General features: G+C 46.6%; 1 protein-coding gene across 1 annotated transcript in view; it reads left to right on the top strand.

The window, feature by feature from the left end:
- The first annotated feature begins 204 nt into the window (after positions 1-204).
- The window catches only part of GRIK2 (glutamate ionotropic receptor kainate type subunit 2), a 653,415-nt gene continuing 638,187 nt past the window's right edge, over positions 205-15,432 (top strand). Inside the window, exons 1-2 of the mRNA XM_027089701.1 lie at positions 205-1,194; positions 9,494-9,900. Coding sequence (XP_026945502.1) covers positions 9,786-9,900 — 115 coding nt within the window. The 5' untranslated portion in view covers positions 205-1,194; positions 9,494-9,785. The remainder of the gene's footprint in view (positions 1,195-9,493; positions 9,901-15,432) is intronic.

Here is a 15,432-nt window from a genome sequence, read left to right as displayed (position 1 = left end):
TAAATGTGGAAGATGCTAAATGAAAACAGGTTTACACATGAAAAAGTGAACTGATTTTTTTTTTTTTTTGCAGTACGCGGGCCTCTCACCGTTGTGGCCTCTCCTGTTGCGGAGCACAGGCTCTGGACGCGCTAGCCCAGCAGCCATGGCTCACGGGCCCAGCCGCTCCACAACATGTGGGATCTTCCCGGATCTTCCCGGACCAGGGCACGAACCCGTGTCCCCTGCATCGGCAGGTGGACTCTCAACCACTGCGCCACCAGGGAAGCCCTGAACTGATTTTATGAAAGCAAATGATTCGCTCATTTCAGGTGACTTGGAGGTCTCATGGACTTGTTGAGTCTGGATACGGTCTTATCGAGTATAAAGAGGATCAGTCTTATGTCCTAGGTGCCCAGTGAGACGGAGAAAGTGCACTGGAGGAGGTACTTAGATCTTTCTGCCACCCCTTCCTCCCTGGGGGATGGAGGGACATCTCCTCTAGGAAAACTAGCAGGCAAAAGCCTCGAGGGTTCTGAGGTCCAGCAATCATGACCTTCTCCGACCCACACTTTCACAGGCAGAAGTAAAAACAGGGTCCAAGAACAAGCCCACCCCACACATAATAGAAGCCGGCACCGCCGTATGCCTTGAAGACCATTAGGCTTAACCCCAACTTGCCTTTTCTCCCTATTTATAGTAGTCCTTACAAGAAGCCTGGGGTCTTCCAGGTCATGCTGTATCACTTCTCATCTCCAGATTGCTATGTACATCTCCAAATCCAAAACCTTTCCACTGTTCCCCTTGGAACTTTTAGTGTGGACACCAGGTATCCAGTCCTGGAACTGTCCTTAACCCACAATGGGACTGTGAGTAAGTTTGTTTGTTTAGATTTCATCATCTGTAAAATGATGTTGTTGGACTAGATTGGTGGTTCTTAGCCTGGGGTTGAGGGACTCATCAGCCCACAATGAGCTTCAGGTGCTACATGCATCTCCTATTGTTGTGTGCAAAATTTTCAGGCTGTGTGCACATGTGTATGTTTTTTTTTTTCCCCTCATAGAAAGATTTGTGACCCTGAAATGGAGTAGAAGTCCTTGAAGTTACTTATAGTCCTAACTTCATATGATTCTAAGTTTTGAAAGTGGATGGCAGGATACAGGCTGACGTTGCTCTGCACGGCTAGAATGCAGTCTCAGTTCTGCCACAACCTGAGTAAGTCACTCCTCTTTTCTCACTTTGGTTTATATCGCTTGTAAAATGAACGCATTGGCCTAGGTTATCCAAAATATTATTTTTCAATTGAAGGAATACAGGTAATTCAAACAAACCAGACCAACAGTAAGAAACAAAACCTGGAAGTAAGTAAGCCTGGGAATTCACACTGGTCCCTGCTCGGTCCTTAGGAGTCAGAATCCCAGACATGCTAATGTTCTAAGAGCACTCTGAGAGGGAAGATGGAGAGGTGGTTCCTGCATACGATTCTAGATGAGGGACTCAGTGACCTTCTCAAAGATGGGAGGTCAGGTCTTAAGGATGACTGGGAATGGAGAAGAAAAAGATTCACCACCTCCTCCAAAGAGACTTGGGATCTGACTCCTCGTAAATCCTGAAATAAATTATGGAAAAGATCTCACAGTGTTGGAGAATTGTTTTTGAAGGTTTAAATGAGTGTGTATAGACTAAAGCTCCCTTGTTAGTCTGCTTTTCTCATTAGGGTCCAGATAACATTTTATTTAGAAAATGGATTTGTCAACAACGTGCATAATTTTGATTTGTTCCACTTTCCTCCCAGCTCTCTCCTCCTGCACCTCACGCTCTTGCTAGCGCCTGTTATTTCTCTCTTTATAAGTGTGTCCTTTGCTCTGGAAAAGAAATTCATGACTAGGTTGGAAAAGAAGTTTATGACTAGGTTCTAAGAACACACACATAGCACTTCGAGGAAGTTGTCTGAACCCTCTCCTTCCCCAGATACAATGTGGTCTTGGGGACAACAGGGTGGAAAGTGGGAGACCGAGCCAGTAATCCCTTCATTCTTTCATTCAGCACCTACTACATGCCAAACCCTATGCTGATCACAAAGTTAAATGAGACACACTCTCAGAGTCACACCAAAACAAAGCTGGATGCCTTCACCCAGGGATTTGCACTGGAATCGACTGTGTCCAGTGTTTTGCTCCTCCCTCCCTGGAAGTGGGGAGGCCAGTTGTATGACGACAAGGAGAGTGTCTTTGGCCAGTAGACAAGTTGTCTTCATTACTCCTGTGGGGGAATGGGATTGAATGGGGTATTTTTCTGGGCCTGGCCCAAACTTGGCTGTGCCTGGAGGGCCCATTAGGCTGCAGGTCACAGCAGCTGGATCCCAGGCGCCCAGAGCCGGTCACGCGTCTGGGCTGCCCGCTCCACGAGGTACAATGGAGTCATTGACTATTTATTTACTCCGTACAATAAGGCCGCTGTTGACTTAATTACGGGAGCCTCCCTGCCACCCCAGGGATCTTTAAATGACTAACGGACTCTACACTGCCACTAACTCATCTCTCCTTAACCTCTTTAAGACCCGAGTCTCCCCTACCTGGTCCGGCGCAATAGGCATGTAGGGAGCTTGAGAGCCAGGAGTTGGTGACCCAGAGGGTAGACTGGTGTTTTTGCTTGAGAGCCGGGGAGGGTTTGTCAGGACTGAGTTTCTGCGAGTTTCAGGGCTGGGCTGAGTCAGGCGCTAGCCCCAGGGAGTGGAGGGCGGCAATACTGCGTCAGGCGCGGAGGAGGGCTTAACTCTGCCAGGCCTGCAGGGAAGAAGCAACAAAAGGACAAACGCTTGTCTCCAGCCCAGACGACCAGTCCCTGGGGACGCAGAGTCTCTCTACTTCCCCGGCTTGGGAATTAGAAACTACAGTGTCCCCAGGGATGAGGGCAGCTCGAGGACTCAGGAGAGCCACGGGATCTCACCTGGCCCCTTCCTTACACAGCCCGGTTGAAATTTGTTCCCCGGCCGAGCGCGCCCGGCCTGTTCCCGTTCAGCCTCACTTAAACCTCCCAGCGAATCGCTGCTCGCCAACTTCCTCTGGGGGCAACTTGTAAAGTCTCTGCTCTAGATAATAGTGTAGGGCCGAGGATAAAATAGCAACGGTATTGAATAGATGTTGACGTTTCCGACCCAGAGGAGCGGAGATCGGGGATTGTTTGCAGAAGCTAATCGTTTCTACTGAGAAGCACGGGGAGCCGGGTGTGCTCGCCGCCGGCGGCCCCTCCCTGGAAGCCGGGTTGCGGGAAGACTAGGGGACTTAGGCGCCCTTCCCCAACTCGGGCCTATTTAAGAAGTCTTCTAGACTATAGAATCTAGAGAATTTCGACCGGCGGCCGCCAGGCCTGGAATGCTCCCCAGTCTTGTTTCTCCAACCTTTGAGTCTGCGTCTAACCGGTTCGGTGCCCACCAGATCTCAAACCCAACTCCTTTCTGCAATTCATTTGGGAGGTCAGGGACCTGGGAGGAAAGGAGGCGTCGGCCATTAAGGCGCCAGACCGGCACAGAGACTGTCCGCCGACCCTCCCGCCCCCAGCTCCCTACACTCGGGAGTGTCCCTTTCTGTTTTTAGAAAGGAAGGCAGGGAGAGGGGCGCCGTGACTCCAGACGTCTCAGGAGGTACAGGCAGCAAGTGGGAAGCGCATTGGTAGGGTGCACTTGAGGTAGAGGTGGGGGTGAGGCGCAGGTCAAGTTCTTTCCCATGGACTTCAAAGGGAAATGGCAGTAGTTGGACTAAGAGGGCCACTTTGAAGACTACCAGCTGCTCCTCAAATCCTGGCAGCTGAGAAGTTTCGTTGCCATGGTTTCGGAGAGGCATGAAAACCACCACCCAGAACCAAACGCGCTCGGGCTACTTATACGTGTTGCCAACCACCCAGAGCCAAGCAAATTCCTTGGCGATTTGCATCACTCCCTAACCAAGCATCACATTCCCAGTCGCCCCCATCTCAGAGTTAGCAGGGCTGTACGCTGGGGACGAAGTCCAGGCCGGGGAGTTCATAACGTGCACGTCTGTGTGGGCGCCCAGAATTTTCGCACTTTCGCTCCTGCGGTCCAGGGGCGAGCGCTGCGCCCTGGTGGCCGCGGCGGCCCAGAGCGCGCCGGGGCCGCGGGGAAAAGAGCGCGGCGCCTTTAAAGCAAGAGGCGAGGAACCCCCGCCAGGAGGCGTGTCTGTCTCCGCCGCCGCCGCAGCCGCCGCCGCCGCCGCTGCCGCTCCAAGGTCTCCGTCTCAGCTGCCGCCGTCACTTGCGCTCGGCGACCGCGGCTGCGCTGCTCCGTCCGGGAGCCGGAGACTTCCAGCTCGACCTCCTCCGGCTGCTCCTCCCCGAGGGCCACCCCTCCCCCTCTCCGTGCACCTCACCCCCTGCGAAAGGTAAGGGCTTCCCTCGGGTGAGCTCCGCTCCGGGCTGCCTCCTGAGGTGTCTGTTCCCACGAGGACAGGAGGGACCCGGCGTGGGCGAGGGGCATTTTCCGCCTGGAGAGGAAGAAGGCGAGCAGCGGCGCGGCGGAGCCGGTGCGCTCGGGGCAGCCGCTGGACCGAGTCACTGCGAGCGGCTTTGTCCCGCTCGCTTAAGCCAATTCACCTGCAGGCGCTCGCGTTCTCCCCATAAAATAATAAGTGGACGGGTCAGGAAGTAGCCTCAGCTGCTGGGACTCACGCGAGGCTAAGAGAGACAGATGGCAAGAAGCTGTGTGTCTGCCTGCGGGTCTGACAAACTCCCCAGCCTTCCTTCCATCCTCCCATTCTTCCATTAACCATGCTCCCTAGTTCCGTGCTGAGGAAGTACAGACATTCATTTTGTCCGGTGCCAGTGTTGAGAGCGTCTGAAAAAACTCGGAGGGCGTCCCATTAGGGCGAGGAGAAAAGTATCACCAGGGTGGATCACAAATGTCAAGAACTTTTAATGACTCTCACCCTCCGATATTTTTACCTTCAAGGAGTTCTTTACTAAACAAGGGGACCTAGCTGAGTCTTTCCAATTTAGGGACTAAGGGATGTTAGACAACTTACTACTACTGCTATCCTTTTGGTAACGCACAGATTACCTTCTATCATTTCTTCATCTTCATGCTGTAAGTATTATGTCATCAGAAGTTACCTTATGGATTAATAATTATTTTAATTTCACGAGATGATTGATTCATTTGGATCTTAGTTTGTAGTTTAGTTACTGGAAGATAGGCACTGATATTTCAATCTTGATTTGTCTAAGTTCATTACCTTGTAACTTTTTATAGAAACCATTCCTGTACTCACCAAGGCAGCTTCCAATGGCCCTAGGAACTTATTAATTAAACAAACGAAACACACTGAATAAAGTGTTAGAGAAATAAGTGATGCTAGAAGTCTTACCTGCTTGTTTTCTTCTATTCAAACCCGTTTAAGACTGCACAGCTCTGAAATTAAAAAAATAAAAATAAAAAAAGATTCCAGGTCATGTAATCTATGCTAATTCAGTTTCTTAATTAAGATACACTTCTTTTCGCATCTAAAAATTAAAACTGTAAATGTCATTAATCATCAATGCAGCAGAATGTTGGTGGAACAGCTGAAATGTGTTCAGAATCACAAGGGATTGCATAGCATAGCATTCATAGTTAGGAAGGGTGAAGTGCAAACATGCAACAGTGTGGTTTTAACTGATATGAGCTCTGACATTATTCTCTGGCACCTCTAATGCCATGGATGAACAGGCTGTTTATTTTAGCTTAGCTGCAATACAACAGGCCACATGTGTGGAAGAATAGGTCAGGTGTTAACTATAAGATGAGGTTTCTCAAATGTCACACAACAGCAGGACTTCAGTGACACGTCAAGTGGAATTCTTAAAAAGAATTCCATGTGAAAAACTTAAATATAGATATAACATGGAAGAACCTTTGAAATTCAAGTTGTCCTGGGATATGTATTTGCTGTTTCTTGCAAAAGGTTTAGGCATTGTCTATTGAAACATTGTGCTGTAAGGATTATTACACATTTGTATATGCCCCAGCAGGTGGCAGCTAACTAGAATAAGATTCATTTTCACTGGGAGGATAGAAAACTAAAATTGCTTCTCAAGTAATGGTGCCCAAGAATAAGAGGTCATTAGTGTCAGTAAATATAAAAATAGAGTGCAAGATGAAGCTAATGGCTTTTTGTTGTTGTTGTTGGAACACGCTCTGCATGAACATGAAATGCATTTTGTTCTTTCTAATTTATCATAGGCTTGATATCTCTTCATGTCAGCCTTCTATGTGGTTTTTTTTTTTGAGGCTTACTTATAGACACAGCTCCTGTGTGTGCATGCATGTGTGTGCATTTGCAGTTTGTCATCTCTGCTTTGACCTTGGAACCTACAGAGCTTTGGCTTCTAGAAATAAAGGTTGCCATATGGTTAAAATGATTAAAAAAGCAAATGAAACCAGGGAATAAGGTGTGTAAATCTCATTATTGCTAAATATATACGATTGTCTGACATCAAACAGTGGGTTTGTTTGTTTGTTTTTTCCTTTGAGAAAGGAGCAAATGACAAATTTAAAAATGAGTTAAATCTGGTCAGTGAATACTATATAATGACTCTATCGATCCTTCATATTGCCCCAGAACGATAATGTATGGTATCAGTATTGTGGAGAAACTTGTAATAACTTCACAATTGCCTTACTATAAGGCATCTTCTACACCACCAAATCATTTTGTTGTAGTATTGGGGAGGTAATTTTAGGGTTTTTGTTGTTGTTTTTGCCCTGGGAGTGAGTGAAGTTTAATGAGAAAGAATGAAAATTAATCTGATAACCCTTGTAACAGATGGAAATCTGGAGGTGGAGAATTCTAAAGCAATAACTAACTGTACATTTTAGAAATGTCTTTAGCCACTGAACATTGACAACATTATTCAGTATTCTGAATTTTGGTGGTCTTTCAGGCAATTTTCTGTACTGAGAAACAAGAAGTTTAGTGCTCATAAGGGAACTCACAGTTAATGTAAATGGCTTTTGTAGTAGTATGCCCTGGAAAGGGATGGCTATTAGCACATCCTGGGTATGCTAAGCAATCCCAGTTAAGTCACACTGAAATATATACACAACACAGTTGACAAAATAGTCCTTCTGACAATGTGAACAATGCCATAATTCAAACTCCCAGAGTCTGTACAGCAGAAATATGCACACTGTCACTTCAAATGGCACATTACCCATTCAATGTACTACTTTCAAGGTACTGCTCCAGAATAAATTGACGTCTGGAGCGCTGTCCGCGGTACTGAAGAAAGGTCGTCTCCTGTCTTGCAGAAGTTCAATTGGACAGGTGGAGTTGCTGTCTGTGGTGTTGAAGCCTTTCGGATTAGCTGATGGATGTAAATGAGCCTAATTTAGCATATGTGCAAAATTGGTTCTTTGGGGACCAATTAATAGTAGGAAAAATTTGTGATAGACTTTTTACTGCTTAATTTACTGTGTAAGAACTTCATGAAATTAGAAGCTTGATCTTTCACTTTTCAACTAGACACCCAATAAATAATCCCACAAAAACTAAATAATTTAGAATGCTAGTTTTAAGTAGAAAAGCTACAACTGTAACGTCAGATGCCATTATGTTAACAGAATACATGAACAAGGAGTTATGTATGGTACATCTTGTTTTCTGAAGTTCAATTAAATGACAACCAGACTTCAAAACTGCAGTATTTTGATTAGTCACAACAGAGCATGCTATTTTCAGGTAGTAGATATCAATTATGTTGACAGATGAAAACATAAGAATATTTATTGTTGCCCTGGCAGTCATTATTATCTCTGCAATGATCAAAAAGAAAAGGAACAAATAGAATGGAATAAATGAGACAGCAAATACAAGACAGGACATGTTGGGCTGTGCATGCTTTACAAGAGGTGTTTTAAACATGGACTGAAGGAGTCGCTAGATACCCTTGGTTTTAGCACAAGGTGTTCCTTTTAAAGTGCTCAACTAGTCAAATTATTTGATTGAATTGCCTGCTACATTGCAGAACTAGTCATTCATGATACTTATTTTTGACACTGCAGTTATGCCTCCATCTTAAAAAAAAAATCAATGCCCACTTAATGCCTTTGCAAAATGTAGGTTTATTTTCAAATCAGCATTTTACAATAGCTTAAGAAAAAATAGATTTAAAATAGATTTAAAAAATTTTGCTATCTGGAAGAAATAGTACTCATATCGCTCCTTACTTAAAATTTAGATATTCTTTAAATATGATATCATCTTATAATTTTTTCATAAGGGTTAACCTATGCTCTGTTAGTTGGTTATGAAAAAGATTAATTTTAAGATACAGGTCCAGCAATTTGCGTTTTGTGCTTCCTGATCACTTAAAAATATTAATATATAGTAATATATTTATCACTATCCATCTTTGTTTCACTTACTAATGTAAAATATTAGGATTGGATATTTTAATCTATATGCATGGAGGACAGCATATTACCTGTTTCAATAATAAAATATATTTTTATGTTAAAAGAAAATATATTTCTGTACTTTTTTTCTTGAATAAATTGCTACTTGTGAAAGCCAAGACAGTCACTGTCTGGGGACTCTGAATATTCTGATCAGAACACTAGAAAATAATAAGGTATTTTTAGACAAAACTGTGCCACTCAGTGTTGCTCAAGCTATGATTCCATATTTTAGCTCTTCAAGAAACAGATATTCAGAAAACCAAGTGAGAAGAAATTTGGACATAAATTACTGAAGCCTTTGGAGTTTGCTGCACCCATTCAAATATCATTGTCTTTTAATATATGCACAATTACTTTAGATAAGGTAAAAATGGGTGGGAAATATGATTCCCTCCTTTTAATTCAACATTTTCCCCCCTAAAAGGCCACTTGCAGAAATCTGTTTTTATTGCTGGGTAGTAATCAAGGAATGTCCCACTTAAGTTTTTAGAGACTATCTTCACCTCTCCAATTGTACTTTAATCTATATTAATTCCTGGACAGAATTTTAAAAGTATAAAAAGACCCTCTTTCAGCCTGAAAACAGTTTACATTTGCAGTAAATTCCTCCGTGTTAGACCACTTCCTTTTTTTACAACTCCTAGGCAAAGTGACTTTGTCTTAGCTTGTCATTTATTAAAATTCATCAGTTGATGTAGGAAGTCCGCTTGCATACATCCGTCACTACCTTAGTAAAGACTCTTACTGGAAATAAATGCACTTTTTTTCCACGCAGATAAATCCGACTTCTTCCTTGCAGCTCAAGGTGGGCGACCAGATCGGTTGCATAATAGATGTTGGGAAGCTCGCTGGCAGGAAGCCTTAAGAGGCAAGCAGCTATCTCAATTTTTCTCACTTAATCTTGGCTTCACGTCAGAAGCTGTGCAGCAGTGCAGTAGAATAGGGCCTGGCAAAACCTTTGCGAGCAAAGCGCCTTTTGTGCTGGGACTGTGGCTCGCTACCGACGCCTCGGCGGTTTCCAAGGCTGGGCTTCCTATTGATTTTCCTCCTCCTTTGCTTTCCCAGGCTCGCGCGGCCGGACATTGTGGGTGTGCGTGCTGGATTTCTCCCGGATGCTTCCCGACTAACATGGATGTCCCACCATCCCTTGCAGTGGAAGGTTGCTCCTTGGCGCAGTGAGTGAAGAACATGCAGTGATTGCTAATGGGTTTGGGAAGCGGAGACTCCTTTCTCTGTCTGTGACCATGCCGTGATCGTGTCTGCGGCCACCACTCGACGCATCCTCATTCCTACCCGAACCGGGAGCCTAACGCTAGATCGGGGAAGTGGGTGCCGCGCGTGTGGACACAGAAACACCATGAAGATTATTTCCCCGATTCTAAGTAATCCAGTCTTCAGGCGCACCATTAAACTCCTGCTGTGCTTACTGTGGATTGGATATTCTCAAGGAACCACGCATGTATTAAGATTCGGTAAGATTCCCCATCCCTCTCCACCGCCTGGTATCTGGCTCAGAGGCAGCCGGATGTAAACAGGCGTGTTCGCTCCTCTAGGCGGGTGGGTTCCGTGCATTTCGACCCCAGGGTTTGAAAGGACCCACTGTGCTTTTCATTTCTTTTCTCCCTACCCCACCCCTTTACTGAAAAAAAAAAAAATTAGCCGCGGGAGGATGAAGTGAGTGTCAGTGTGTGGTAGTGGTGGCTGCGTTGCGTCCCCATGGTAGCCAGTCTCAGAGACGGTAATGACGCTGGGGGTACGGCCACTGCCTCTGCTCCCTCCTGTCTCCCCGGGAGCCTCCCGGCTTGGCCCGCTGCTCCTTCCCCAAGAACGTGCGCGCTGGGGCTACACGCCTCTCAGATGGCCCGACCAATGAGTTAATATCTGGTAACTCTTTGGCAAGTTGGCGTTTGTCCGCTTCCGCCTGGGACCTGGGCAGGTCCGCAAGTGAAAGGCGCTAACCGTTTTGATTTGTCATCAGAGAGCCTTTTCGGTTCATTCTACCGGTTTTTCCATCCCTGGTGCCTTTATGGGTACGCGGAGCTTTTAAAGATATTGTTGTAAGGCTGAAGGCTCTACTTAACAAGGGGAGGCTGCTGTTTGAGAGAAATAGCATCGTGAGGGAGAGTTTTTGTTTGTTTTAAACTTGTGAGTCCTCCTCTCACAGGTTTCTCACTGAGCGTCCTGGACTAATAATACATGATGACCAGTGGTGACTGGGGCGGAGGGAGTCTGTGTATGGGAGTCTAAGTCTGCATCTTTATTTCACTTGTAGCATGATTAAAAAAAGCCGAGGTGGCCGTTCTATATGAGGGGAACCCATTGCTTTCCTAAGGAATCAGGTTTCCTTGGGGCTCGAAGGAATCTAAACATGAGACTCAGGTGGAAACGCTGGTCAGAAGATTTGCTTGGAGGAAATGAAGCGTGGGCAACGCTCAGCCGCTTTCGATGGCCAATGGAGTTTCAGTAGAACTAGTCAGGGAAAGTTCCCTTAAGTAGATAAGAGCCAGAGAGGAGAAAGCCAGCAGGGTGGGTGCCTCCTTTGACAGTTCGAGTGGATTTAGACCAAAGAGTGCAGGAAACCGTATAATCCTGAGTATATGTCTTTGAGATAAAAGCAGATACATTAAGTCACTCAGTCAAATTTAAATCGAAGAGTGATTGCCTGTACTTCCTATTATGTCAGCAACATCTTCTCTCTTGCCTTTTTCCAATATGCTTTTTCTATAATGATAAAATTCATCATCTATCTCAGGCTTTGTGGAACCAGGGTAGGAATTCTTTCACATACTGAAAAAGGGAACCCTACCTTCCCTCCCCCACCAACACATAGACACACCTGGAGTCCAGAAGACTGGTAATGACAAGAAAAGACAATGAGTTATAACTGGATTCCTGCTGTAGTAGTTTTCCTGCTTTCTTCATGCCTTTAGATGGTACTTAAGCACGTTGCTCTTAGCAACAAGCGTCCACAGGAATGCTTGTTTCTTTGGATGAGATTAAACAGGTCCCTGTATTGCTGGAAATGTGTGTGTGTGTTCAGCTGTTCTGCTTCAAGCATGGTAAGTGCTCCAGTTTGGTAGTTTTGCCCAATATTTTGAGTAGTACAACCTACTTATTTGGAATACTGAGGTGTCTTCTGAAGTGTGTTTGTGAATGAGTGCGTCTTAATGCGTTTGAGGACTGGGTGGGGAAAAAAAAGAAGTCTGGGAGCCGGAACACTGCCACCAGTACTCTAAAGATTTAATTATTGCTGCTCTGGTCTTGCAGCATAATATGTGCTGAATCATTAGATTGTTACATTCGCTGATCATTTCATATCTTCATATTAAAAATCTTGGCGACTGTAGCAGTGTGTAGCAGCTTTCCAAAAGAGCTGACACACACACAAGAATAAATTTTCCTAGACCAGTGCTTACTAAGAATGTCTGTAAGAAATGGGGGAGTAGGCAGACACCTTCCCACCTGTGCCTTGCTACCTTAAACCAACAGCCCAGTTTCTAGATAACTTGTTATTTTCTCCATTAACTTCGAACATATTCCACGTGGAGATCCATTTTCTCTGATTTCTGACCTGAGCTGTGGTGAAGGACTGTATACATGATAATCTTTGGAACATTTACCTGTTGGGGATGTTTTGATGCAATGGCAGGAGTTTTATTTTCTTCTGCGAAAAACATGTTTTGAGTGGGGTGGAGATTGGTTGCGCCCATATGAGCCACTCTTGAGAAAGGTTATTTTCAACTTCAGCTGAAAAGGCGAACCAGAGCCTCATCCCAGGCCCAGTGCCTTGGACGGGAAGGGGTTGGAATCGCTGGTGAAGCAGCTGCCCCTGGGGTGCGGGTGAGACCCGCCGCCTCTACTGAGGAGGTGGCATCCAGCCCCTTCCCCACCGACCCCGGTGTGGCTGGCCTGTGCCAGCCGCCGGGCGCCTCTGCGGCGGCGCTATGGCAACCGCGGGGCCCCGCGCGGCGGCCGCCCCATCCCCGAGCCCTCTTCCCGTAGGTGGTGGCAAACCACCTTTACGGGCTCTCTGCTGGCCTTCCCCCTGCTCCCGCTAGTGCTGTGGCTTGAGCCTGCGTCCTCCTACCAACGAGTGTGGATCGGGGAGCAGCCTAGGGTGCTGACACTTGCCGAGTCCCTCGCCACCCCCGCCCATCTTCCGAGTGCTCAATCTCTCTGTCTCTCTCTCTCTCTCTGTCTCTCTCTCTCTCTGTCTCTCTCTCTCTCACACACACACACACACACACACACGCGCGCGCGCGCGCGCGCGCGCGGACAAATGCACTCTAGCGAAGCAAGTCTAACACTCTGGCACAATGACTCCTCTCTGGTCCCCAGGAAAACTTCCTGCAGTCGCTTCCGCGAGCGCCTGTGTCCTGGCGCCCCTTCCCATCCTGCCTGGCCTCGGGGCTGCCCACTAGGGCCTGCTACTCCGAAGCCGCTTTGTAAACACCTTCTAGAGAAAGTCCCCCGAGCGCCGACCCCAGGGAGCTTTCCCGAAGCTTCCAGGCAGCCTGGGGAGATGGGGGAGCGACCTGAGGGTCAGCCAAGGGTCAGCTCCTCGCCCGCAGGCGGGCGGCGCCGCGCCGTGGGTGGGTCGTGTCAGTTTCCCCGCCTTTGATCTTGGCTTGGCCCAGATTGGCTTCTCCAGGGCGACCACCCAGCGGGCGCGTTGTCGGGGGACACGGTGGATCTTGGACACTTAGAGGGTCAGTTTCCCCGCTGCAGGTCAGGTCAGAAGTCCTGGGGTCGTCGTTTTCAGGCACGGAGCCAGCGACGCCCCCCGCGGGGCTTCTCGGGTGCGCTCCCGCCCGGCAGCCCGCGGCGCCGAGCAATGTAAATGAGGCACCTTTGTTTCCCCGCAGCTGCGGCCCGGCCCTGCTAGCGGCTGGACGGGCGAAGGCGCAAGCCCCAATTCCAAGGTCTCCCAGCACCACAGTGGCTCCGAGGTACTTGAACGTTTCTTTTGTTACTTTAGCCACCCTTCTCTTCTCGCTCGACCTCTGCTCCTGGGAAAGCGTGGGAAGGGGTAGAAGCCAGCTCCGGGCGGGGCTCCGGGCGGGGCTCCACGCGGGGCTAGCAGTCCGTCTCGGAGTTTGGGGGTTGGGCGGCTTTGGCATCTTCTTTAAGGAATCGCTTCCCAAGCCACCACTTGTTTACGATCTTCGAGATCGGGTTTTCCAAATTCCTTATCTGAAATGGCAGTTAGAATGCCAAGAGCGAAGACAGGAACCCAAACTTTCTCCCAAACTCGTGGGCAGCTTCTCCAAGACAGTCCTTTCAGAGGAGCTGAGATTGTGGTAGGCCACTCATTCCCTTCAGATGTTTCGACCTAGCTTTTCTCTTCGGCGTTACAGTAGGACGGCTTTTTTAAAAGGCTTCCCAGGCGAGGTCTACCCCCAGACGCGCTCGGACCTCCTTGGCACTGTGCGCTGGCTCCATGGCACAGCGCTTAGCCACCTCCCTGCGCACATGCCAAAGGTGAAGGCCACCAGCTCAGGGCCAGTCCAGATTATAAAACCCACAGAGTGAGAGGGAATGGAAAGTGTTCCTATGGAAATCCCCCTATTTGTTGGCTATCCCATGTGCTCCCAGATAGAATCATTAGTAGCAGATGTGCTACAATATCGAGGAGTGTGAATGAATTGGCTGGGCTTAGAAGCTGCCACTCTCTACAAGATCTTTGGAAGAGATTTTTCTTCTTTAGGTGAGGTGGGCGGGAGGGGGGGAGTGGCTTTACAGCTGGAAGCTGGAAAAGTGGCTCTTGGGAGGTGGGGATAGGGGAGTAATAGAGGCTACTGTCTGAAACAGATAAAGCCCGAACACCTGCTCAGCTGAGCTCTGGAAAGCAGGGGAGGGAAATCTTTCCAAGAATCACCAAAACAACGGCCACGCTGAAAAAAAAAAAAAAGAAAAGAAAAGAAAAAAAGAAAAAGAATCTGATCTGTTTTTTTCACGTAAGTTCTCACTTATTCTTAAAGCTTCAAGGAATAACTCTGATGTGATCCATCAACGGAGGCACACTCGTTTCAGAAAATGACTTAAAAATGATTTTTGTCCTCTAGAAATAGCACCTCTTCTCCACCAAGACACATGGGACTCAACATGTTTTCTGGCTGTGTGAGGTTGTCTTTAAGAAGTGAACAAGGGTTTATATGTCAGTAGACATTTCTTCAGATAGACACCTTTTGCTTTTTAGCTTAATTCAAGTGATCACTGCAGTGTGTTCAGTTCTGAATTCTCAAATGACACTGTTTCAACATTTACTCAGCACAGGAAAGTTAATGTGAATTGCTCCCACACAAAGGAGGAACATAACATAAACCAAACACAGGATGTATCATTGGTTGTCAGAGCCTTTTCAAGTCTATTGACCATTAAATAAAGGGTTGCCTATGATAATGATGACATAATCTTTGATTTTCTTTTAATTATCAAAATTTCTGATAAATGTCTTGCTCTTTTGTGGTAGAAATTCAAGTGAGAGGGATTTATTTTCTCTTTCTGTTCTTAGGATTTTACTGTGTTATTGTAGCTCCAATTCCATTGATTCCCTGGAAATTGTTGATGTCCACTTTTACACATCAGAGTAGAAAGTAGTTCTCTGTCTTTCAACTGTAATAGCCTTAAGGCTTTAATCTACTGCATCCATAATACCTGGGGTTTGCAGGAGATCTGAAGTTTTCCTCGGTAGGATGGTCTAAAGTATTGAAATGGAATTGTTGATTGTTTTGCATTTGGGTGGTGAAGCTTTGTCTTCTGTGGACTTTCAATTTGTAATCCAGTTATCAAGGTACTAGAAGTGCTTAAAATGAATCTTAAACCCTAAATCTTAGCATGAAAGGTAAGGTCAGAATCCCCTGAAAGAGAAGGAAGTAGGTGCACATCATCATTATTGATTGGTCTAGATTAAACACTGAAGAGGGAGATTTCAATCTGATAACGTCATAGGGCTTCCTGTTTTTCTTTGCTGCTTCTACTGACAATTTTGTAAGATAATTAAA

The sequence above is a fragment of the Aethalodelphis obliquidens genome, unplaced genomic scaffold, assembly GCF_003676395.1.
Source record: "Aethalodelphis obliquidens isolate GAN/ISIS:26980383/991018 unplaced genomic scaffold, ASM367639v1 scaffold3, whole genome shotgun sequence".
NCBI lineage: Eukaryota > Metazoa > Chordata > Mammalia > Artiodactyla > Delphinidae > Aethalodelphis > Aethalodelphis obliquidens.
This window is presented reverse-complemented; position numbering and strand designations above follow the sequence as displayed.